Source organism: Gymnogyps californianus, chromosome 10 (genome assembly GCF_018139145.2).
Source record: "Gymnogyps californianus isolate 813 chromosome 10, ASM1813914v2, whole genome shotgun sequence".
NCBI lineage: Eukaryota > Metazoa > Chordata > Aves > Accipitriformes > Cathartidae > Gymnogyps > Gymnogyps californianus.
Genome location: NC_059480.1, coordinates 7,874,409 through 7,899,574, shown reverse-complemented (window position 1 = coordinate 7,899,574; position 25,166 = coordinate 7,874,409). Strand labels below are relative to the sequence as shown.

At 38.4% G+C, this 25,166-nt stretch overlaps 1 protein-coding gene across 2 annotated transcripts in view; it reads right to left on the bottom strand.

Moving 5' to 3' along the window:
• Positions 1 to 5,875: 5,875 nt before the first annotated feature.
• PXYLP1 (2-phosphoxylose phosphatase 1) overlaps positions 5,876 to 25,166 on the bottom strand; it is a 63,892-nt gene continuing 44,601 nt past the window's right edge. For both annotated transcript variants that reach the window (XM_050902370.1, XM_050902371.1), the window contains 4 exons: positions 23,062 to 23,223; positions 21,434 to 21,560; positions 10,843 to 10,982; positions 5,876 to 8,239 (listed from right to left, as the gene is read on the bottom strand). In XM_050902370.1, the coding sequence (XP_050758327.1) occupies positions 7,308 to 8,239; positions 10,843 to 10,982; positions 21,434 to 21,560; positions 23,062 to 23,223 (1,361 nt within the window). In that variant the 3' untranslated portion in view covers positions 5,876 to 7,307. The remainder of the gene's footprint in view (positions 8,240 to 10,842; positions 10,983 to 21,433; positions 21,561 to 23,061; positions 23,224 to 25,166) is intronic.

The following is a 25,166-nucleotide window of genomic DNA, read 5'->3' as shown; positions in this document are numbered from 1 at the left end:
GATGGCAAGCAGTCAGTCCTTCGTGAAAAGGTAAGATTCAATCAAATCCTGCAGTTTCACATGGATATCAGGACACATGGATACTGCCGTGACAATTAACTCCCGTTCTATGCCAGTCAGAATAAGCACTGTCAAATAGCACAGATGCACAACAAGCCCTTACAGTTAATGAGACCCTGTCTATCTTTATGTGTTTAAGCTGGCTGCCTTCCTCCACTTCAGAGCACGACTGACTGGTTCCAGTCCCCTATTAAAAGCAAAAATATTTTTATCACTCTTCTGCAAGCTGATGCATTTCAGTGTTCTTTCTTACCAAAAACGCAATTACCATATCACAGACTGAAGGAGAAGTTAATAATTAACAGGTAAAACTTTCCATAAACCTACTTAACTGTGGGTTCACATCTAAAGGGTTAGGAACACAGCTGAGAGCACAGTAATTGCTGACAATTGTCATCTTACACCAGCTCTATTACATACTAATGGACATAATTTAAACCCCTATGGAAGAGGTTTAAGCAAAAAGATACCTCTCTGGCACTTGAGATAGGAATACCACCACACTCAAGACATTGTTATTGCCTACTTGACAGCTAGTAATGTCAGTAGCCATTAATTATCCTTCTGATGCCTGAACTATGCATGTATGAATGTAGCAGAAAAGCACTATAGCCTGTTACTTACAAAGGTTTGTTGTTTGAGGTTTTTTAAATGGAAGAGGCACTGAATTGGCCAAAAGCATGTTATAACTAGCATTGGTCAAAGGAGAACATTAAGTATGTGACCAGTTCAAAAAGGAGAATGAAATTAGCAACCAGTCGGCCAATATCAGTTCATCAGAAACTAGGTTCGGTTCCCTCTGTTGTTCACTGCTTTTGGGGCGGACAGACTTTTTTAAGGAAGAAACAGTTTTATCAATATTACAGTCATCCCTCCCATCATCTAAATCTGCAGAATCCCTTTTTAGATCACTCAATTTCTGATGACAAAATTGTTTGGAGCTGCCAAATCCAGTAGCCCCACAGAAGCAAAACTGCTGCAGCTCTGCCTACCCAGGTCCAGCCAGTAGCAAGACAGCACTCAATCTGTCCAGTAGCTGGCCCTGGACCCTTTAATCTTCCAGTTACCTCACACATTCATACATACATGCCAGCACTCACACATACACACTACGGATACCCCTGTAACTGGCCTTAGACATTCGTTCTGCCCTGTAGCTGGTCCTGGATCCTCAGTCTCCTGGCTAGTATACTTAAAACAGCTGCCTGTTTGTACCTGCTCCAGGGAAGATGCATGCAAGAATTTGCAACAGAGGCCACATTTTCTATTTCTGTTACCTATTTTTCTTGTTCTATCTTGTGTGTCTGGTTTTGCAAGGACCTTCAACAGCAACTACTTCAGCTCATAAACTTTTCCTCCCCACATTCTCCAATGACCACTTTTCAATGGCATCTTAAAGACTGACACACAGATGTATTTTTTTTTCCTCTACCATAGACTATTCTTAGAATGAGATTTGGACTGCTTTACATTTCAAATGCCATCACTCTTTTTTAACCCTTCTTTTTTACTTTCAATAGAAGAAAAACTTTTAATGATGATTTTTGCCAGGGGATCCTAAAGGAATAGCTTAAGAATAGTTCTAAATCACTGTTGAAAATGGCTGTCCAGGACTTCCGGAAACAAAGGGCTTAATGGTATTTGTTTTCAGTTTGAAGGAACTTTGCAAAGTTCAGAGCCTGTCATATCTCAACTACTTGAATAACGACATAGTACACACATGTGGCATAGCTCCTTTCATGTGGAAAAGGGGAAGGTACCAAACCACAAGGCAAGCAAACCACCTGAGACCAAACCAGCAAGCTGACAGGGAAATAAATACTCTGCTTTATAATTCCATGTACTATAGGCTTTACTAACTTCAAAAATTGCTCAGCTGGAAAGAGTAGGACTGAATTCAGTACAGAGGATAGCAAAGCTGTAGTTACCTGGAGAATACACCTGTGTTCAGCAATATGAACGACTTGCTTCAAAATAACCATCACATTTGTCATCATCATTCCTACTTCACCCTACAAGGTTTTGAGCATCTTCTATAAATAAACAACCATGCACTTAAACCATGAAGAAGGAGGGCTCTTTTTCAGACTGCAGGATGAAATCCATCTACAACTTACCTGGTTTTAACTCTACTTTTCTACAGTGCTGCAATTTCAGAGCAAAGGCATATTTTTTTCCCAGTTTAATTCACACAAACCTGTTTTTGTACAACAGAAAACCGCCACGAGAGGGCATCCTATTTCTTTCTTTCTTCAAATCTCTCACTCCCAGCATTTTCAAGAGAGAACCTTCTTTCTGTACTACTTTGCACCTGAATATTTTGCATTTAGATACCTTCTCAGCCACTCCCAAATACAAAAATAGAATATGACAGCTCAAAGCAAGCCATTTGGCATTCATAATGTTCAAGGAGCATTTGAAACTACAGCTATTATACCTATCAGAACTGAAACAAATCGGGGGGGGGGAAGACTGCACGTCAGCACTGCACTGAAAAATAAGCTGAATTTTATGAGGAAACATTTCACTCACACTACAAGTACTCAAAATGTTTAAACATCAGTTTCTAAATATTGTGTTTAGCACACAAACAAAACATCCCACTCCTACATCAATTTCAAGGCAACAACAAGATCTCAAACAGCATTCCTTAAAGCAGTAGCTTTTATTTCTGCTCTATCATTTGATTAAACTGTGCAACTGCACAAGTCAATGTTTCCCAGTTGGTAGGTCTAATTCATCAATGCATCGCTACGGAAAGAGTATTCATCAATTCCAGGATAAATAAATTCCCACCAATTCCTCTTTCCATTGTTCAGGTACCTAAATTTATTACTGTAGTCCAAATATAAATCCACTCACAATTGCAAATTCAATCATAAATTAGGTCAAACTTTAAAATCTAATAATTAATCAAGTTTGATAATGCAGTTTGCTTATCATTTTGTCTCCATAGCAAAGTCAGAGGTTTGCGAGAAGGATCTCAGCCCTGCAGCTCTTTCTTTTACCTCTTCCAGTGGCACTAGAGATGTATCAAGTCTTTCATTGCTGCAGATCCTCTAAGTATGTAGCTTAGAAGAGATGAGCATATCTTAATGAACTATGCATATACAGAAGAATAATAAGGGGGTTTTTTGGGTTTGGGGTTTTTTTTTACCTTAGAGATTTGGTAATGCCCAATCCACTGACCCTCAGACACACAGGTAAGCAGGTGCTAGCAACATGGTAATTTAGTTCTTGTTCACCCTGACTGCTACAGGAAAAAAGGAAAATGATTTATGACATTAGCACAAAAATATGAAAAGACAGGAAAAGACACCTTTTGCTGTAACTGATCTGCATCTTCAGCCATCTAAATGATATGAAGAATCTGACCCTTCTGTACCTTTCAAAATTTTGCTCCAGATTTTCCTTAAATTCCCCAATCCAAGTTTCTTACCACTGCCCTGACCATAGTGGAAGGCCATTTTGGCTGAAATGGCTATCATACTCTTTATCATGCCCAGTACAAGAGAGACGGAGCTCCTGGAGAGTCCCCACTGAAGGGCCATGACGATTAAGGGACTGGAGCATCTCTTATATGAGGGTAGGCTGAGAGAACTGGGACTGCTTAGCCCAGAGAAGAGAAGGCTCAGGGGGAATCTCATCAATGCGTATAAATATCTGAAGGAAGGGTGTAAATAAGAGGGATCTTTTCAGTGCTGTCCAGTGACAGGACAAGAGGCAGTGGGCACAAACTGAAACACAGGAGGTTCTACCTGAACATAAAGGAAACTTTTTTTTTTTTTTTTTTTTAAAAAACACCATGAGGGTGACTGAGTACTGGCACAGGTTTGCCAAGGGAGGTTGCGGAGTCTCTGCCCTTGGAGATACTCAAAAGCTGTCTGGACAGCAGAGATACTGCAATTTTATGAAGGTATTAATTCTTGTTGGAGTTCTGGAGAGGTTTCATTAACAGCAAATTATACATATGTTTAAAGTAAGCAAACCGTAAGAATACACCGCAATGATCTGCATTCCCCCTAGAAACAGGAAAAGTTACTTACCTGTTAATTTTCATGTAAACTTGTTTCTTTCTTCAAAGGAAGGACAAAAGCACGGAGGAAGAGCAACAACTAGAAACAGTCAAAATAAGGTAGGTGCCTTTTCACTATACTGCACACACATGGCCCTGATTGTACAAACTGCTATAGACTGGATGCCACAGGAAAAACTGACAAGACATGAACAGTTGTTAAGTGCACCCCTCCTTTCACTTTGTTACATTCTGTTATGGCCACACACCTCTCTTCTTACACATTTCTCTATGCAAAAGCGTTACATTCAGCCTGTGCTCCTCCATTTATATAGTGTATACTTGTTTGTTCTTTCTAAGTCACTCAGCACCACACCGACTTTCTTAAAAACATTATGCTAAGGATCATTCCTTTATTCAGAGGCCATGCAGTAAAGAGTGACAGCAGGGGGAGTGCTTGGCACGAACAATGCTGGAAAGAGCATGAAGTATTCCTACACCCACTTTTCCACCCTCCTTAAACACAACAGAAGTTTACAGGTAACAGTGAAGCAAAGGCTGAGGAAGAGAGAACAGAAATGAGGAATGAAATACCAGTTCCCATACCTCTCTAAGCATAAAGAGAACTCTGGCTAGAGCGTAGCAATACTTCATATTCACCGTTATCACCATGACTAGGGACACCCTTCAACATAGCAGCATTGAGATTAGCCATCCAAAAAGGACAAACATTTGACATCTGGGGCAATCGGAGGAATTGCAGCTACTAATAGAATCCGATCTTTCTGTGTCTGTCTCACTTTCTTCTTGATGTACAACTGTACAGATGAACACATTTTCTGGCACCCAACTTAACTGATTTACCTAGGGGGATTAACCCCAAAGTCTACTTGAGACTTCAAGCAGAATGCTTATTAGTTGACCGGCAATCAAAGGTCCATAAAATCAGTGCATTTTTGCTGCTCTAAAGTTAAGCGAGAAGTTTGGAAAACAGCTGCAATATCCATTAATATCTGGGGTCTCAGTGCTTCTTTGAGCCCAAATGAGAAATTCATCCAAATTCACATCTCCTCCAATTCATGGCTGCATCTGAAAAGCCCTACAACAGACAAAGGGGATCTTTCTGCACAAGGAAATCAAAACAAAACACTTCTATGGTCTGTCTTCAGAAGAAGATGCAAGGCTAGATGCTATTCCTAGGACAGGCTTTTGAAGACACCAAGACTGGCATTTGCAGAAGCTGTTAAGGGTTCAAAGTTTCTAAATAACACACTTGAAACACCAATGATATGCCCATGGTAATGTTTTCTGCACTTCAGCATCATTCCTGCCAATGGTCACCAAACAGCATCAAAGCTCTAACAGATAACACTCTGAAGAGCTATAGCTGCCTTTTGCTGATAGCTCAACAGCTCTTTGGAGTATCTGGTACCTATATTGGACAAATGGTCCAGTTCACATAATTTATACAAAGCGAGCTCAACTTTCAGATTCTCTCTTCCTGTTTGCCCTCCAGCACACAAACATATATGATGACTAACAGAGCTAATCTCTTAGACAGAAAGACAACGTTTCCAGAAGTTATACATTCTAATGTGGTACAAAAGCCCCAAATTTTCTATCATGATTTCTATTTCAGTATTCATGAAATGTTTACCTGGCTCCTTCTCAGACTGGGAACCAGAACACATTAAGTGCAGAAGCTACTAATGCAACAAGCAGCTTCACAACACACACTTATCTCGTTACTGCAAGCAACTAAGGAAGTCAGAATAAACGTAACACACAAGTATACAAAGAGTCCCTAAAATTTTATTTAAAGAAACATGTTCAAATGCAGCATTGAAAACAGAGAGAGTGGAATGCCAATAGTCAGAGAACTTATGCTGAATTGTGTTTTCTTTGATAAACTAGCACCATTGAATCACAAGTCACAGGCTAAATTATTTCTACAGGTGTAAAAAACCTCCACTATTATAAAATTTCTATGAATTCTATTAAAAATTGGTTCTCAATTTACTACTCCTAAAGAGATGAAAGCAGTTTGAAGTACACGTTTTCGTATCTACTCATTACGAGTGATGATCTATCATTCAAGTTACCCATAAAAGGCAGTTTATTCTTAAGTCTAAACATCCTGATCAAGGGCAAAAAAAAGTCTAAAAGAAGTGAGCTTCACAAGTCTTTACAAACTAAACAAGTAAGAAAGATCTACTGTGTTATAAATATGCACAGTACAATATGTACAAGTCTGATCTCAGAAAATAAGAGCTTCCTAGTCCATAAGAGTACTAACTCAACTACAAAATTTTTGTAGTGTTTAGCCAAGCTGTCTCAAGCAGTCACTATATCAAATTCCTAAAACACTGATTTGTTCCATAGCACAGCAGCTTGAACATGTTCACAATGGGAAAAAGCCCAACACTTCACCATAAAACTGATCTCTAATCCTAATTTCCCACTCAGGTTTAGTGGTAATGTTAGCATTTGCTATCTATTTTAATGTCACAAGACCTTTACATATTTCTAGAGTGTGTTTGAACTATTCAAAGTGCTGAAAGTGCGATCAAAGAATAGAGTTTTGTATCCATTTTCCAGTACACCCTTCTCTGGCACTGGCAACAATAGCCAAGTATTTGTAGGTCTGTGAGGTCAAAAAGGCACACGCTCATTTGTACATGCTCAGGTAAGTATGCACAGATACACACATGCTCTTTGCTTTAAAGACCTGCCCCTAAACCTTAAAAGGCTTCTTTTTGAGTAGGGAGCTTCAAGAATTCCTTACAAATGGTTTAATGCAGATGCCTGGAATTCATAAAGACCTTGATACAAACTGCTTAAAATGACTGTGAGATGGTGGTGAAAAAAAAGAATGGTTTTGGTTTTAAACTTATGGTATCCAAGTATTGCTCTGGAATACAGAGAAACAAAGTCTATGCTCTCTCACTCTTTATCAAGCGACATCCAGGTTACAGCAGCCCATGTGATTTATCATTACAGTTAACACAGCATATGTGAACACACCACATACATAGCACTCCCTCAGTATTTGTTCTTCTATTGGAGACCATCTGCAGTCTGAATGAAAACTATTTGAAGAATGTTTCACGCAATATCCTTTCGTACTTACACATCCAAGTACAAGAAATAACAAAACTGAACTGCGCCTCAACCAGAATACAGACTTTCACTGATATGCAAGTTAACATTGCTTTCTTTTCACTTTCCTTCCCTACAGTGGTCTTCTACGACATGCATCATAATAACTAGTGCTGTTAAAAATTAGGAACATATCCCTCTTGACAAAGTTGACAAATTTTTCTAGTGGGCACATCGGCTTGCTGGAACGTTTATAATAATCCTTGCAAAACGAGGTCTGGAATGTGACATCAGCACCATTATACAGGATGCGGATAAAGTGTTCTTTGGGTCTCTTCCCATCCTGCCACAGCTCAAAAACTAATCTGGCAGCAAATCTAGGAAATCTGGCCTCTGTAATGCCCAAGGCACTAAGAACAGGTGACAACGTGACATCATGTGCAGAGTAAAGAACAAATACTTCTTCTTTCTTGCCTTCTGCAATACGCTGCAGCCGATTAACAGTCTGGTTGAGGAGAGGATGAGTAGCCAATAGTGCATACAAGAAATAAAGTTTCTTCTCCTGTCTCTCTCTCTCATCCTCCAACTGATGTCTTTTGATTACTTTGAAGTGTTCCATACCAATGCAGCCAGTTTTGGTACACGGAAAACTGACATTGTGGCAAAAATAGCACAACAGAGAATCTATGGGGTTAGAAGCTCTCAACTGCCTGGTGGGAATGCCTACAATCTTTGCCATATCCACATATATTTTCTCCAAATCACCGTTTTTCACCCGTAAACTGTACTGTCTGCGCTGTTCCTCTTCTAGGTAGTGGTTTCGCATAGGACAGTCGCAGCTTCCAGAGCAAAAAATGGTGCTCCACTGATGCCTCATGTTAATTTTCTTCCAGTCAAAATCTGGCAAAAAAGTGTAGAGCAGTGCCAACGCACTCTGCAGGGTTCGACTTTTTCCTGTTGTCTCCAAGTAGAGCTGTTTTGCTGTCCAGTCACTCAGAAGCAGTTTATGTTTGTTTATATAAATTTCTCGTAATAGTTGTCCATTTCGCAAGTGTTGTACAACCCCTGAAAGAGAATTTTTTAAGAAATTACAACACATGATTAGAATCATCTTAGTTTTGGAGGAAAAAAAAAAATAGAGCTAGCAGTCTTACTGATAAATGAATAATTAGTTAAAAGGTTATGAACTTCAAAACTGAACTTCACCCATGCTTGACTGTTAGGAAAATTGCATGAAATATGAGGTAACTGCTGTTCTTCAGTACCTCTCAGATTCTAGGAGCTAAACTAAGATATGGATAGAAAAAGCTGGTTCCATAAAATCTGTTTAAAACTTCAGTGGTTTAATATTTGTTCTTTGGACTAGAGACACAGACTGAATGAGTCTAACATGACTATAAAAGGAAGACGGTTATGAAGATGGATCCAGACTGCACCTGAGTCAGGTTTTCAGACAGGCAGTGAATGGTGAGCTCCCTGCAAATTTACGGCAGCCAGTAAAACTACCAGCAGTCAGGAAATGAATACACAGAATGTGAACTAGTGTGTAAACTCACAAGACAGAGTGGTGAGGTGTGGCAATCGCATCAAACTTCCTTCTCCATCTTCCTTCAGAAAGTACTCAAACTGCTTGATAATTCTTACACTAATACTCTGCCTTTATCCAACTGGAAAGGAAAAGGGTGTGTATCCTTCTCACATGCCAAAACCTTTACTCCAGAATCCACCTTGCTTGTGTTATCCTGCCACAGCAGCAAAGCAACAGGCAGGAACCCTATATGCACGAGAACATCTATACGACTTGCTACAGGCAATAGGAGTCCCAAATACTCAGTTACAAGCTCTGTGCAATGATGAATCCAGTTTCACACACAACGTGCTGTGTGAGGAAGAGCTCCTTGGTAAGCAGACTAGATTTCTCCTGATGTCACTTTGCAAGACTTGACACTGGCCTAACATAAATATTTCTCCTGATGGGATCCCAAAACATATGAGGATTTGACAGGCAAGGTTTGGACTAAAAAATACAGCAGATTCCTTGAAAAACAGTTGGCAAGAGGAAAATGGAGCTAACTCCCCAAATCTTCAACACTCTTTTCATTCTCTCTAGTGAGTCTCCAAACCCATTGACTACCCAGATCCACTGTGATACGCTCTTTGAGTCATTGCTATTTAAGATAAAAAGAGCAACACAGTTAAAAGCAAGGTGTGGGAATAAAATGGAATGGATCAATGTTAAAATTTGAAAAGACACAGGAGAACAGAGAAGTATTATTAATGTGAATTTTCAAATTAAATTAATGAATGTTGAAGAGAAAAATCCACATGTGACTAACCCTTTTCACAATCACATTTCTACCCAGGTGCAACAGTATGTTTCCACATGTTTGTGGGAAAGCACTTCTGTATTTTCGTTTTGGACGCACTGATATGAATACATGCAGAAAAATAAGTGCAGCAAAGAAACACAGGGACTTCAGTTCATACCAGTTCAGCTGGCTATTCTGGGTGGAGAACACAAACAATTCCAAGAGCTTGGAACAATTCTGTGAAAATCTGTTTCTTACAAATTGGCAACTTGTTTCTATACTTCTGTCATCTTACCTTTTGTTCCCCTCATATTTTCTATCGCCTGCTGACAGCAGTCCCAGATCTTTTCCAAATGGCCCTTTTATCACTGCTCTGATCCAGCACTACCTCCAGTTTCCCTCTCCCATCCCAAACCGCGTCTCCTTCTAATATTCCCAATGCCCCCAGCACCACAATACTCCCAGCTCTCCACATACTTTCTTCTACATAGTCAAATGCCTGACTGCAACACTTCCAGTTACCTCCCATCTCCCCTACCTTTTTGGTACAGATAAACTAAACTATATGTTCACTAGCAGAGTTCGGCAGCCTTTCTCTCAGTGGTAGTATTGATGAGCTCTCAAAACTTCATTCTTTAAAAAAGTTGTTTGGAATTTAATTGCTGATATTTCCACCTTTTGTCCCAATAACTAGCTCAGCAGAACTGACAGATGGCATAAGAAAATAAGCTTCATTTTCCTGTGGTGAAAATATACATAAATAAATACGCCAGAAAGCCCGCTCTTGCAACTTCATTACAAAGCTGGGGGAGGCGGGGAGGAGGAAAAAAGCACCAGATGCATACAGTTTTTCTATTTCCATAACAGGAGCATCAAATGTGTCTGTTACATCTGAATCTCTTGCAGGGGACACAGCAGTGACATCACAGGTAAAAACTGGCAGCTAAGTGTTTTTCAGTTCCAGGGCCATTCTGAATTACAAACCAATCAGTAATCGAGTACCACATCTTCCTCAGGGGGGATTGAGCAATGCCATTTTTCACAAGGGTGACAAAGCAATCTTGTGGTGTGGAGCAACATCAAGGAAAGGTGCTCTGACTTGTTACAAATAAAGTTAAAAGAGATGCCAAGCGTGATCAATCTGTAACAGAATTGGCAAGCATGGTTTCTAGAACTGTTACCACTTTTACGGTAGAGAGTCTAACACTTACATCCCAGCATAACCTAGGCTATGACCAACAGTATAAGCTTCCCATAAAAAAGCATTTATTTCAATATAAAGAAAAACAGAAGATCCCTTTTCATGCAGACTGTATTTAACAGAGCAGAAGAAGAGATAAAGCTGCTATGGAAACTTACCTGTCTGTGTAAGCTCTCCCATTTCACACAAAGAATGACTAGGGTAACGAGGCAGGCTGCTTAGGGAACCATCCATTTGCACTGCAGACCCTTTGGACATATGTTTAATGAAAGCTTCAAGCTGAGGATGAGAAGGTTTCCTAGAGAGGTAAAGCAAAATGTGAAAACTTCTAAAAGCATATGGGAAAACAGCTCAAGAGAGTCAAGTATTCTAAGTATGTCACCTCAGAAATTTCATGCTGTGAGGTTATTTCCCACTGAGACAACATCTGCTCTTATTCAGGACTTTTGCAAGTATGCAAAAGAAATCTAACTACTTACCAACTACCAAAGAGCTATAGGGAAACCAATGTCTTGTCATATTAAACTTATGATACCTTTCAATAAGTAATTTGGAAAGATTTTTTTGGTTTTTCTGAACACAGTCACTAATACTGTTGTGAATTAAAAAAAAAAAAATTCCTTACCAAAAAAATACTCTCTCCAGTTTCTGAAGTACCATTGCACTTTAACACCACAGCCAAAGGCCCTAACAATCTAAAGGGGTTCAAATAACCAGTATTTTAGGTAGATGATCTTGAAGGAATTCTCAAGTTTTGTAATGTATAATGCTGACTACAACCTCAGCCTTTATTTCTAATTACTTCAGGCTTCAAATCAAATAGCACATGCAGCCTCAATTAAGTGCTACCCAGAAAGTAGTATCCTGTGGCCCCATTAAAATTGGAAGTCACTGTTTTGGGTATTGTACTATTCCCCAGGAAGAAAGAGTCCAACAGTGCTGGACACTTAAACAGATAAGATAACCCCACAATGCAAGTAATGAACACAACTGGAAAAGAGATACACGCAAAAAAGTCTAGGTTAACTCACTGAAACAGCATTCAAGTCAGTGAAAGAATGCTTAGGTCTCCTAAATTGGTCTGCAAATTTCAAATACACTATAGACTCAGTTCACTGTTTTATTACTGCACTGAAAACTACATACACAAAAAAGTCCACAAACAATGTAATCAAAAGGGATTTAAACCTTCTTAAAAAAAAAAAAAAAAGAGACCACACTTCTACAATAGAAATACATTACATAAGTAGGGATTTCTTTGTTAAATGTCAATGTTCAACAAATGTCACACAGTCACCTCTCTACTTTTGTGCAGAACTAAATCAGAAACTGTTTGGCAACCCAACTCTGCCCCAGATGGTTCTCATTTTAATAGGACTTTCAGCCTGAATACGGTAAATATTTTTTTTACGTTGCTCACAAAAATATATATATGTAAAAAAGAAGATAAATCTGCTCAGAGAACTTTTACAGAAGTCCGAGTTTTGTGTTTTATTGTTCATATTTACACTTTGCTAGAATGACAAACTGTTTTGATAGAAAAACCTCAGGTCTAAAAAAAAACTTCCAGAGTTGCAGGAACCGCAAGAGGGAGCGATAACACTACTAAAGTATGAATAAGTGTCAGGAATCAAAGTTTTCTAGGACAAAGACATTCATGCTTACATAGAACAGCCAACTGAGAAACTCTCTTAAATGAGAAAGCACCTCTTGCAGAGCTATGCTCACAGCATGCATATACAGGAGGTCTCATAAGAATCAGTGCCTCTGTCAATAGAAAGGTAGCTCATTGTCATATCGTTTTATAAAACTTGAATTTTCTAGTATTTAATTTACCTTGGGGGGGGGGGGGGGGGGGGGGAAATCTTGGAGGAAAATGTTATGATAAATTATGGTACAACTGCCAGTAAGAAAAAATGCAAAATGAGACAAAAAGCAAAATGAGAGAAAAATATCAAAAGAATTTTTTCATTTTTACTTCAAATTGAAAGGAAAACCAGTCAATTTATGACATTCTAAATCCACAGCTTCTTCTGTATATTATAGTTTTAACAATGCAAACAAAGATTAATATCTGAGAAGCAGAGGTACATAAAAGATGCTTTGCTCCTTTCCAAAGCAGTGGAGGCTTCCTGTTGCACTAAGCATACATTAGAAAGCTTAATCCAGCTCCAGACGTGAATTTCAAACAGAACTTTTTGTACATTTCACTATTTTCATAGCCCAGCAGTGCAATCTAAAAAATGGAAGAATTAATTTGAGAAAATTAAATTAAACCCAGTAGCAAATAACTTTTTAAGCTTATTACAGACATAGCAGGCTGAACTACCAATTTTCTAAACTTTGCACTTTAAAAAACTCTGAACATGAATAAACTGCCAATCATAATTTTCCTTAAACCCTGTTTACTTAATTAGCAAGTTCTGCAAATACATGTGCAAGAAAACTAAAAGAACTGCATTATCCGTTCTGCTTCTTTTGCTGCTTTGCTTACAAAAACCTGAATTCTAACAGAATCAAACCTGTACTGATAAAACTGTCAGCAATCACTTGTGGGAAGGAAGAAGGGAAAGAAGAAAGAAAAGTATTTACCAGTGCTTTGCAAAAAGATTTATCTAAAAAATGGCAGGCAAGATAAACTAACATCCAAGATAAAATAATAACATGTATGATAATCGATAAAATTATATTCCAATGTATGAATATAGCTTTTCATATACATATGTAGATGCAAGTTACTTAACTTTGGATCACATTATTTTTAATGTGAGCACAACTTAAGCACATGCTTGCAGAAGTAAATTATGAAATATGACTGTTAGACATATTTCTGAATATAAATTCAAAGCTTACTACTTGCTAAATATATTCCAGGCGAAACAAAAAAATAAAAATCAAACAGTAGAAATAAGAGCCATTCTGCCTGAAGGGGACAGACATCTCAGGCTACAATATACTTTTATCCTGAATGTAATCCTCATGTATGTAACCAAATTCTGAACATACCAGCAATTCTCCTGATTAACCCCATACAACTGAGCAAATAAACCCTTCTTTTTCTCAACAGCAAAATTTATAGCACCACTCAGGCTACTAGCTACAAATGATTCCCGCTCCCCGCCCCAAGATTTCTCTTTTATTTAGAATATGAATCCTCCTGTTGAATTGGCCAATTTACAGATGCCGCAGGAGATGGAGTATCTAGGCAACACAGCTAAGACTGCTGGGACTGTTTGAGCAGGAAGCAAAGAAAATTACTCAGTTGCACAGTAGAAAAGACTGAAATATCCTTAAAATTTTATTTCCATAAAAGTAACCAGAAAATAAAAATGGGCTAAAGAGTTATCCTTCTGTAATTTGCTGGACATTACAATGGTAAGCTACCACATTTGCAAAACGCATTAATACAATAGATATTTCAAATTTTGTCTGAACATGGAATGGCTTTTCACCTAAACACCACTAGTAATAGCCATATTTTTTCCTAATTTTGAACATTTATTTCCCATTTTTAAGGTCTGTTAATTTGCCTTTTAGTGATTTTATCTATAAGAAAACTGAGGGTGCTTCTTTTCCCTCAAATAATGAATTCAGCTTTATCTTCTTGTTATTTGCAAACTAAACACTGGGATAATAGATCCCAGATTTAATAGTGTAGTTTTCATGCACTAGCATTAAAATGGACGAACATTTAGATCCTCATTCAACATTTAAGTATCTTATTTATAAAGGTCTTAAAAAGCTTTAATACCGAAATGTCATCTCTTTATTGCTACACTGTAACCAGCGTACATGGAAAGAAATCATACTGTGCAACTATCTGAACTATATGTGCATTTCTGCCAGCAACTGACCTGACATCCTTCAATAAAAATTTCCTTTCTCCTTGAGGAGTTTAAATACAAAAATGTAGAGGTATTTTTTTTTTTTATGAGAAGCAAACACTAACTTGCTGGTTTGTTCTGAATTAGCTCAGCAAAGTGAGAAATATAGTACCAGAGTGAGCATATGCACATGACACCTCAGAAAATCTGCTGATAGATTTTGGATGGCTTAGCTATAATGGCACAAAATATCGTGTCAGAAACATGCATGAAAACACAGTGATTGCATCTATTATATGTGTGCAAAGGTATGAAATATTAACTCATGCAGCTCAACACTAAGTTCAAACATACTATACAGCAAAGCCTCAAATCTTGCATAGCAGCACAGAAACTTTGTTATAGGACATTTTTGCAGCCCACCCCCATGAGACTAACTGAATTCAAAACTTCAAAGTCAGTATTTCGGAACCGCTATGGGAGACAGTGGGGCTTTCTGCCCCTGCATAAAGTGATGCTCAGGCTGTTTGAGTGCATGGAAGCCTCTTTTGGTAAGAGGTTAGTTCTTTGAGCTAATTGCCTCTGTTTAAAATATAAAATAATAATAAAGAATCACAGCATGAAGACCATTGCTAGACTTGATAGTTAATTCACAGAGCAAGAAGAAAATCATCCCTGCTTCTCAGGGTTACTTGTCTCAGGACCACTCAGGAAAATATTGCTATTGATTTATATTGTCTGCTTGTGAAACATTTTCTTCCCTAGTGATCCTTGGGAGCAGAAACTGTTTTTATTAAAGAATTACAACATAAATAGAAATCAGATCTAGAGCAGAGTTTTGTTCCTCCATTAGACCCAAGCTGCAAATCAGATCCAACAAGGTCAATTTTGGTAAAAATTCCCCACCCTTCAATCCTTACGTTTATTAATTTTAGGACTAATTTTGATCAAAATTAATTCCTCAATAGGAAAAGGCTGAGATTCCTTTAACATTCTTTCCTATCAAAGCTATTGGACCGCTGAACTATTGCCTTATTTCTACTATGTATACTGTAAAATGAAGTACAGTGTAAGCCTTGTTTCTTCAACAAACATGATAGTCAACAAACCACAGCATTTAATCTGTCCTCCGACTCATTAAACTGAATACTCTTTCGAACCACCTACAAGTTTGAGACTACATATCTATAAAAATTGCAAAGTTAATCTAATTAAGATGAAGTACAGAATTTAAGAAACAGATGTGCAAAGACATCATCTTGACAAGACTACATGCATCTACAGTTTATTTAATAATTTACATGTTCATAAAAACTCAAGAGTGGCATAAATAATGTACCTTCACCACCATATAAGATGCTACAGACAAAAAAATATGTCGCTCAAGGTTATGATTAAAAGAGAAACTGCGATAGAAGAAATAATTTAATTATTGAGATCAATTACTAAGAGTCATTTATTTAAAAGCTAAAACTGAATAGTTAATCAAGTAGAAAACTAACAGCAAATTATGGATGCTTCGCAGAATTGAGGAGGGGTAAACTTTTTATTCATCTTACCTCTGTTACTGCACAGTGCTGTCCTCTCACAGCACTACACTCTAGAGTTCTGCAGGAGATCTATATGCCTCAGGAAAGAACTTGTGGAGGTGGACATTGATACAAATGAGATATTGATTTTTTTTTTTTTCCCTTCCCAAATGGCATTTATCTATGCAAATGTCACTTTTGTTAGTAAATGCAGAATTTGCAAAAGCCAAGAGGACCAAACGTCTCACAAGGAGCTGCAGAACCCTCAGCGTGTCACTCAGTAAGTAAACGTGACCATGCCACGCACACAACCAAGCTTCTGACAGATGAACATTACCTTTTTGTAATCGTATAATATCAGATTCTGTCTGCTAACTGTACCAAAAGCAAGCCTCTTTTCTCCTTCCTTAAAATGCAAAAAATGATTTTATAACTTCAAGTAAAAATAACATGTGTTTTCTGTGAAGTTCAAGTAGACAAAAAAAGTGTTAGATCAAAGGGCTATACTGTTTCCCTTTCAGAAGGCAAATGAATGGAAAGAGCCACTAAAAACAACAACAGATTATTGTAGTCTACAAAAGAGCTCCTTAAGACAGCATTAGTACTGTTGGGGCTTATTTATTCATAAAGGTCTTACACCTTTTACATTTTTATAACAAACTCTAGACCCAGTCTACTTCACTGCTCTTCTGAGTCTTTAGAGAAGTCAAAAGAGGCCTCAGGAGACCTTTCTTTGCCTAATTCTGGTCTGGATCATGCTTTGACCTCGCTCCAAGTCAAATCCGCACCTCCTTTAGCTCACAGTATGATACTTGCCTCTCCCACACTTTTCTCTCTCATTTTTCTGGTAGTTTCAAGATGTGCATATTGAACCTAAAATTCAAATATTTGTTACTAAGCTTCTTACGATTAACATCAACACCTCTCAAAATGCCTTAAAGCATATGCTAATTAACCCAGCATACTATCAAATTATAGCAGTCTTCTGAAATCATTTTAGCACCTTCCAAAAAGCACTGCTTCTCTATCTCACATACAAACTCAATGAAGAAACATTGCACTTTTTTTTTTTTTTTTTTACTTTTGACGCTATAAATGTAAGATACAAAGGGAAAAACAAGTGGGAGATTAATTTATTCCCCCCATAAGCAAACACTACAATGAAAGGATTTTCATAACATCATTCAATTAATTTTCTTGAGGAAAAAAGTATACATTATTCAGTTCCCTTTGGAAATTTGCATCCAGAACAATGAAAATAAAATTATAATAACAATAATAATAATAGAGGTTTTAGATGGAAGAAATCTCCAAAGCATTTAATCCATTTGCTTATATTCATTCCACACTTAGATGTCACAATCCATAATTCGCAAAACTGAAGCGTGACCTCAAGGCTATTCTGCATACTCATTAGAAGTCCATGAGGCTGTAGCATAATCTGCTTAATTAATGAATTCCATCAGCTGAATGCCAAGTCAAATAAAGAACAGACTGAATATGAGCAGCATACTTATCTGAAACTAAAGTCCAGAAAGCTGAAACAAGCCAGACTTTCAATCAGACATCTCAACTTAATTATACAGCATCAAGAAACCTTCAGTTCAAAGGTAGCAATTATATACCTTGTAATACTCTCAATATAAATACGTTTACAATCAAGCACCAAATTTACATCACAAAGGAATATAAGCCTGACAGCCAAATGCGGCAAATAGTTTCCTGATGTTGAAGTAATAAATGTTCCATTCAAAACAATGGCAGAAACAGTAACAATTCTAGCTTTATTCAGAAAGATCAGCTTTAACACATCTGGACAGAACGGTACAGAGCCAACTCCTTTAATCCTTCCGCTGCCCTTTCAAAGTCAGCCAGGAGATTCTATTTTACATAAACTTTGTTCTCAAGGAGACAAGGTCTTTTTGGTTCTCCACTCATTTTTAATGGCTGTGAATGGTAGCGGATGTATCATCTATACATTGATGTTCTAATGCTTCATAAATCCGTAACAGCCAAGGGTATCTACACAGCTGGCCTCCTCACATCCTGACACTATGCCCTCTTAACTGCTTGACTTGGTCATTCTGTCGGCAGTGTCAAAAGCTGCACTACTTCCTTGCCTTTTATGGATAGTTTTCCTCACTCCAGGGCCTTCACGTTGTATTCCTTGCCTGAAACTGAAGTGGAAATAGCTATAAAAGCTTCTCTGACAAATACAAAACTAAGGTCTTGTGTGGCACTGTAATATTGAAAAATACAGCTACTCATCCAACATTGTCACTTGCAGTTAACATCTTTGCAATAAAGTTCTCTCACATACACTCTAACATGACAGATATTGAGCAAGATCAGAAGATCAGAGCCTTTAAGAACTCCAAAAGGAATCTGGATCATATTTCTTTACTTAGTATTTCATGCTGAAAATAATCTCAGCCCTTAAAGGCAGGTCATTAAAAATGTTATCATAGCTATTAGCAAATTATTAATTTTTCATCTTGTTAAAGAAATTAATTACCCACTCAACTCTATGGCAGAGATATCTGGAGTTTGGTCTCCTATCTGCAACCTCAGGGCTGCATATCTAATTTCAGAAAGCCAGTCGGCTTGCAGAGGGCACAGAACGCTGTTGGGGTTGGGCACCTCTCAAAGAATTCAAATTTCTCTTGGAGGATGTTAGATAAGACCACTGAATGCCACTTCTTGATGAAACAAGCATTTTGGTGGATGTTGAAGTATGAATAAAGAAAAGCAGCAGCCAACATGATAGCAAAGTTTTTTTTAAAAAAATTGCACTATGTAAAAGGTCCCAGACCACTATCACTAACAAAACTTTTTCAGTATAGTCAGAAAATCGGGTATTTTGGTTTGTATTCATAGACAGGCATTCCAAAAGAGTAGTCTCCTTTCAAAAAAGGAGGATATGGTTTTGCCCAATTTCTGATTTTGATACATGCACCAAGCAGCTAAGAAAGATGTAAGTACATATATACACTCTAAAAACAGTGAAATTAGAAGCTATCTGAATCTTCTGAATTCCAATGCCATGTTAGCTATAAAAAGCAGATTCCTCGAGTCTATTTTTCTTCCTGTTTTACTCTTAAAAATGCATACATACATTTTTGTAAGTATACTTGTCTATATCGTAGACAAAAGTGTATATATGTGGAATATTGTATTTTTCCTCTGTTTAGATCTTCATACAAAATGTAGGCAGATAGATAGGGTAGCCTGAATGTAACTTAGGAGCCCCTAAATCTGTTTCCTATGAACAGGCAGACACAAAGATGGGCTAAAATTGATGATGGTTTCAAACTTTCGTAGGGTTACCCCAACCACCATAACAGCAGCTTGATTCAGCAATAACGGTTACTTTTCACTTACTCACACCAGAATAGCATTACAACACTGACTACAACTGAAGACAGCATCGCAACCTTTGCAAATTTCAGGACACCTACTAATAACAAGGGCAATTTCTTTTATGCTGCCAGATAGCTGAAAAGAAAAGCAATATATTTCAGCTTTCTTCACAGAAAGATCCAATTTGCTGATCATTTTCTGCCAGCCTTTGCGTCCACTATTGTATCTATCTAGTTAGCAAGCCTCTTTAATCAAGCTTCCCATCACCTTTACAAATATGAGATGAAGCTATACTTAATAATTAGTTTCAGGTTTTCTTTCATGTCACTTTAGCATATTTTAGCAACATTCCTACTGTGCACTATTACTACTGTGTTTGGGTTTCAATATACTTGAGCCAGAAACGGACACAGGACCAGATACGAAAATTGGTTCGTTTTTTCAAATGGAACTGCCGTAACTAGCTAATCACAAACCTAGAAGTTTGCCATAATCCATCTTCTCCTTCAGAGAGATTATTTTATTAAAAGCCCACTGAGGAAAAGCTGAAAGGACAGAGTATTTCAGATATAAAAGATAAAATCATAAATGCTGCTGATGACAGGAAGCTACTAAAATTTTTAAGGAACACAGCCCTTGAATCTATCAAAACAAGAAACACGCATTTGATATTTCTAAGTCAGAAATGCACTTCCAGTGTGCCGTTAACACTTTCAGCATGACAGAGTAAAGCCAGTTCTGAATAATTCTACACCAGAAAAGCAAGAACATTACTTCTTTAAAGACAGAGGAGATTCCATGCTATTCTGGAAAAAGGTATTTATGGTATATCTACACTGCTTTGTATACCAGTAGATCAGAAGACCTACTATGCCTCTTCTCCCGAGTAATGGATGCAGGCACACAAAGCAGATGCAGCCCTCAGTCACTGAAATCTCCACACTTGACACTGCTGAGCGGGCAGCAGCAGAAAGGTGCAGATTTGCCCAGAGGTTTTGCTAACACATCTGATAGTTTTTCCTGATATTTTTCTTTTAACTGTAAGTATTCAGTAGGTTCACTGGAAAGTCCTCAGTTGGAAAAAAAAAATAAATAATACCATAGATCCTACTTAAAAGGAGGAAAAAAGCATGTAGTCAAGCAAGCTAGGACAAGGGTTGGTGATTTACGTTATCACTGTTTATTTCTACTGCTCTACACTATAATTCATCTTTATCAATGAGTAAACTCTTAACAAGAAAGAAAGGTTCTTCCACAGGGAAGAGAAGCAATTCAGTTCATATCTACAGCTCAAACTGGTTCAGGTATGAAGACAAGCATCAGCGAGCTACAAAGACATGATGTTAGACAGAAGCACACTATACTGAAACAGAAAGGTAAATGAGGTTTTAATGGCAGTCAGACACAAAAATCGGATGTGTGACAGTTCTAAACAGTCAGTGGTGACTACAGGAAAAGGGTAGTCTTCAAGTAGCAAACAGTGCACTTTCTGTTTAACTTGTATTTTAATAGTTAAATGTACAACTCCCATTTTTTTTCCTGAACTTTGACACAAATCATTAATTTAGGGGAACTCTGATAACCTGTATTTCTGAAAAATGAAAGAAAAAATAATAATCTAAAACACATATATCAATCTTCCTATGGTAGTGATGAACTGAGACCTTTTTGTATTCACACAAAAGTAAACATGCTTAGCTGAAATGGAAGAGATTCTCAAACACTGCACTTAGATTTTGAAAATGTGTAGAAGCTTATCTAAGAGGAATGGTAACCTAAATATTCAATTAAATAGCTTTTGCTTTTTAAAGAAATACCAAGATTTTCTTCTGGTCTGAACTGGTAACAGGTAATAGTTCCTGTTTCAAAGGAAATATTGTACACCACTGATACGGGGCGGGGGGTTAATCCACAACAATACACAAAGATCAGAAGTCACAATGCACTTCAAGCTGCACAAATTGTTTCCTGAAGAGGAATAAAATAATTATCAAGCAAAACACGCACTTAGTAATGATAAAAGCCAAGAATTTTACCTGCTAGGCAGCAACATACAGTCAATGTCAGGTCTTTTTGTCTTGGGAATGGCATATAGCGGATACCTATCGCCATGTCGAATCAACACTTGAACTGACACTAGCTTAAAATAATGAGGTGCATGACCTAAAGTGAAGGGAAAAAAAAAAAGAGGAAAAAAAAACCGTAAAAAGTTAAGTAAATGTTACCTAAATCTTTCCCTTGCACACGTTTTCTTTAAGAAAAAAAAACAGGTATAATTAGCTTGATAGCTTTGGTATTGCAATGAAAGAAAACCCCCATAAGAAATGATAACTTACCATCCCAAGAAAGATTTCACTTTAAATTGCAAGACAACTTATACAAGTGTCATGGTTTAACCCCAGCCAGCAGCTAAGCACCACGCAGATGCTCACCCCTCCCCCCTCCCACTGGGATGAGGAGGAAGATCAAAAACAAGAAGTAAAACTCATGGGTTAAGACAAGAACAGTTTAATAACTAAATAAAATATAATACTAACAATAAGAATAATAAAATATAATAATTGTAATGAAAAGGAACATAAAACCAAAAGAAGAGAGAAATAAAACCCAAGAAAAGACAAGTGATGCACAATGCAATTGCTCACCACCCGCTGACCGATGCCCAAGCAGCGATCTGCCCCTCCCAGCCAACTCCCCCCAGTTTATATACTGGGCATTACGTTCCATGGTATGGCATAGCCCTTTGGCTAGTTCGGGTCAGCTGCCCCGGCTCTGCTCCCTCCCAGCTTCTTGCACACCTGCTTGCTGGCAGAGCATGGGAAACTGAAAAATCCTTGACTTAGGATAAGCACTACTTAGCAACAACTAAAACATCAGCGTGTTATCAACATTATTCTCACACTAAATCCAAAACACCCTTTACCAGCTACTAAGAAGAGAGTTAACTCTATCCCAGCCAAAACCAGGACAAGACTCAGGTTCTTAGCACATTTTCCATAGTACATCTAAAGTCTAACAATCATACAAGACATTATTCAAGCACTGAACTCTGCCAACACGATAAGGTTACACCACTTTTATGATGCCTCTCTTCCAGACCCTTATCATAATGATGGATTTTGCAGCATGCCTGCTTTGGAGCTTTTTGATATACTAGTTTGTAATGTATTTTATATGCATTAGTGGGATATGCTAATGAGGGAATGCATTCCGACTAAATTGCTGCTGCAGCCACTATAGGGTGAAGAACGCAAATGTGCCTTCTAGCTGACTATGTCTAATTGTTTGGCGTTCCAAAATTAATTACTTCTGGTTTTTTTTTCAGAATTCCAAGTCAACTGTTTGCAATGCAGCTCACTTGTAACAAGAATTACAAGTCAGATATTAAATATCTATATCTCTCCCACCCCTTTCAATTTCAGACCTCCAGTTGACCATTGACTGGAAACAGAATCACTTCCAAAAATCAAGACAACAGAGACGATACAAAGGGAAGGAAAGAAGAACAGCACATTTTGAATGATTTAACATAATTCAGCAACCAGCTGGCGTTTGCTGTACCTTCTCCAAGCACCAAAGAACTGACAATGCACAAAGTTATTGTTTCCAATGACAGCACGTAGAAACAAGCAAATAAACTGTCATTTGCATTCACAAAGCTTACCTTCCATGCTGCGTTCAGCAATGGTGGGAATATTGCAGTAAACATGAGCTTCATAAACAGGATCTATTGCAGGAGGCTCAGTCAGCAAATCGGGCATTATTCTCTTTCGGCTCTTAGGATTCAACCCATCTTCCCTGATGGGGTTTACTGGGATTAAATGCACTGAAAGACACAAAACATACACCACATACCTTTAGGAGGGTTTAAGGACGCATAGGACTATGACTTTTTTTTTTTTTTAAAAGTAATTATGCACAAAGACTATCGTTTCCATGAAAGGATGCCACTCTACAGTATAGATCTTTGTTGTGAATTTTTCATGATTTACATAGTCAAGAAGGCAAACCCAGAGAGCCCTTCAGAAAAGTCAATACCTGGCTAAGACTACAGAAATACATGTGGATGTAGAACAACTCTGCCTTTTGCACTCTTCTTGAAGCTGCTTTTTGTCTCTCATGAAGCTCCAAGAGCACGAATAGGAAGAAAAGGGCCATAACAGGCCCAGCTGACTGTCATTATTTTAACTTAAAAATTGAGGTTGAAGGACATCAGCAAAAGACACAGCATAGTTATGATGATGGCACTACGAACCATTGGGAAAACAAAGCAGTCAAGATTGAAGGGGCTGGATTGTCCACCATGTTCCTTACTAACCCCCGCCCTTACATGGCTACCTTGCCAGCCTTAAATAGTCTGGCTTACCTGAAGAAAACACACACAAAATATATTCGTTGAAATGTAAATAGGACTACCACAAAAAATGTTAAATCCAAAGAAATGCAGTTAACACACACAGCAGAGAAATTAACAGAAATACCACCACTAAGTCTTCTGACATATAGAAGCATGCCAAAGCATATCTGAATTTAAGGCCAGAGTTGTACTGACAATGTCTCTTTACCTTGTCTTGATGTGAAAGCACTAGATAATTTATGAGCCTTACAAGACTACACTTGTAATAACAAATGCCCATATTTTTTTTTCTGTTAGTATTTTCCAGTATTTGAACAAGGGCAGATTTAGAGGTGAAAATGAGGAGGAAAAGTGTTTATATTTTTATCCCTATTAGTCTTCTGCGGTGAGAGGAAAAAAAGAAAAAAAGAAAGAAAGAAAAGATGAGAGAACACATTTCAAAGCAGAATTTTACTAGTTCTTCTGGGTCAGTTCCTCAGTCGCATCTTGACTCCCAGTCCTAATTTTACAGGTGAATTTGTTCTGCAATACAGCATTGTGTGGGCAAAGAAAACCATGAAGAAAACAATGAAGACAGCAAACTGAAGTAAAACACTGTGGTGGGCTAACCCTGGCTGGATGCCAGGTGCCCACCAAAGCCACTCTATCACTCCCCTCCTCAGCTGGACAGGGGAGAGAAAATATAACAAAAGGCTCACGGGTTGAGATAAGGACAGGGAGAGATCACTCACCAATTCCCGTCACAGGCAAAACAGACTCGACTTGGGGAAAAAATTAATTTAACTTACTACCAGTCAAATCAGAGTAGGATAATGAGGAATAAAACTAAATCTTAAAAAACACCTTCCCCCCACCCCTCCCTTCTTCACAGGCTCAACTTTACTCCCCATTTTCTCTACCTCCTCCCCCCCGAGCGGCGCAGGGGGACAGGAATGGGGGTTGTGGTCAGTTCATCACACGCTGTTTCTGCCGCTCCTTCCTCCTCAGGGGGAGGACTCCTCACACTCTTCCCCTGCTCCAGCGTGGGGTCCCTCCCACGGGAGACAGTCCTCCATGAACTTCTCCAATGTGAGTCCTTCCCACGGGCTACAGTTCTTCATGAACTGCTCCAGCGTGGGTCCCTTCCACGGGGTGCAGTCCTTCAGGAACAGACTGCTCCAGCGTGGGTCCCCTGCGGGGTCACAAGCCCTGCCAGCAAACCTGCTCCAGCCTGGGCTCCTCTCTCCACAGAGCCACAGGTCCTGCCAGGAGCCTGCTCCAGCATGGGCTTCCCACAGGGTCACAGCGTCCTTCGGCTATTCACCTGCTCTGGCGTGGGGTCCTCCACGGGCTGCAGGTGGATATCTGCTCCACCGTGGACCTCCATGGGCTGCAGGGGGACAGCCTGCCTCACCATGGTCTTCACCACGGGC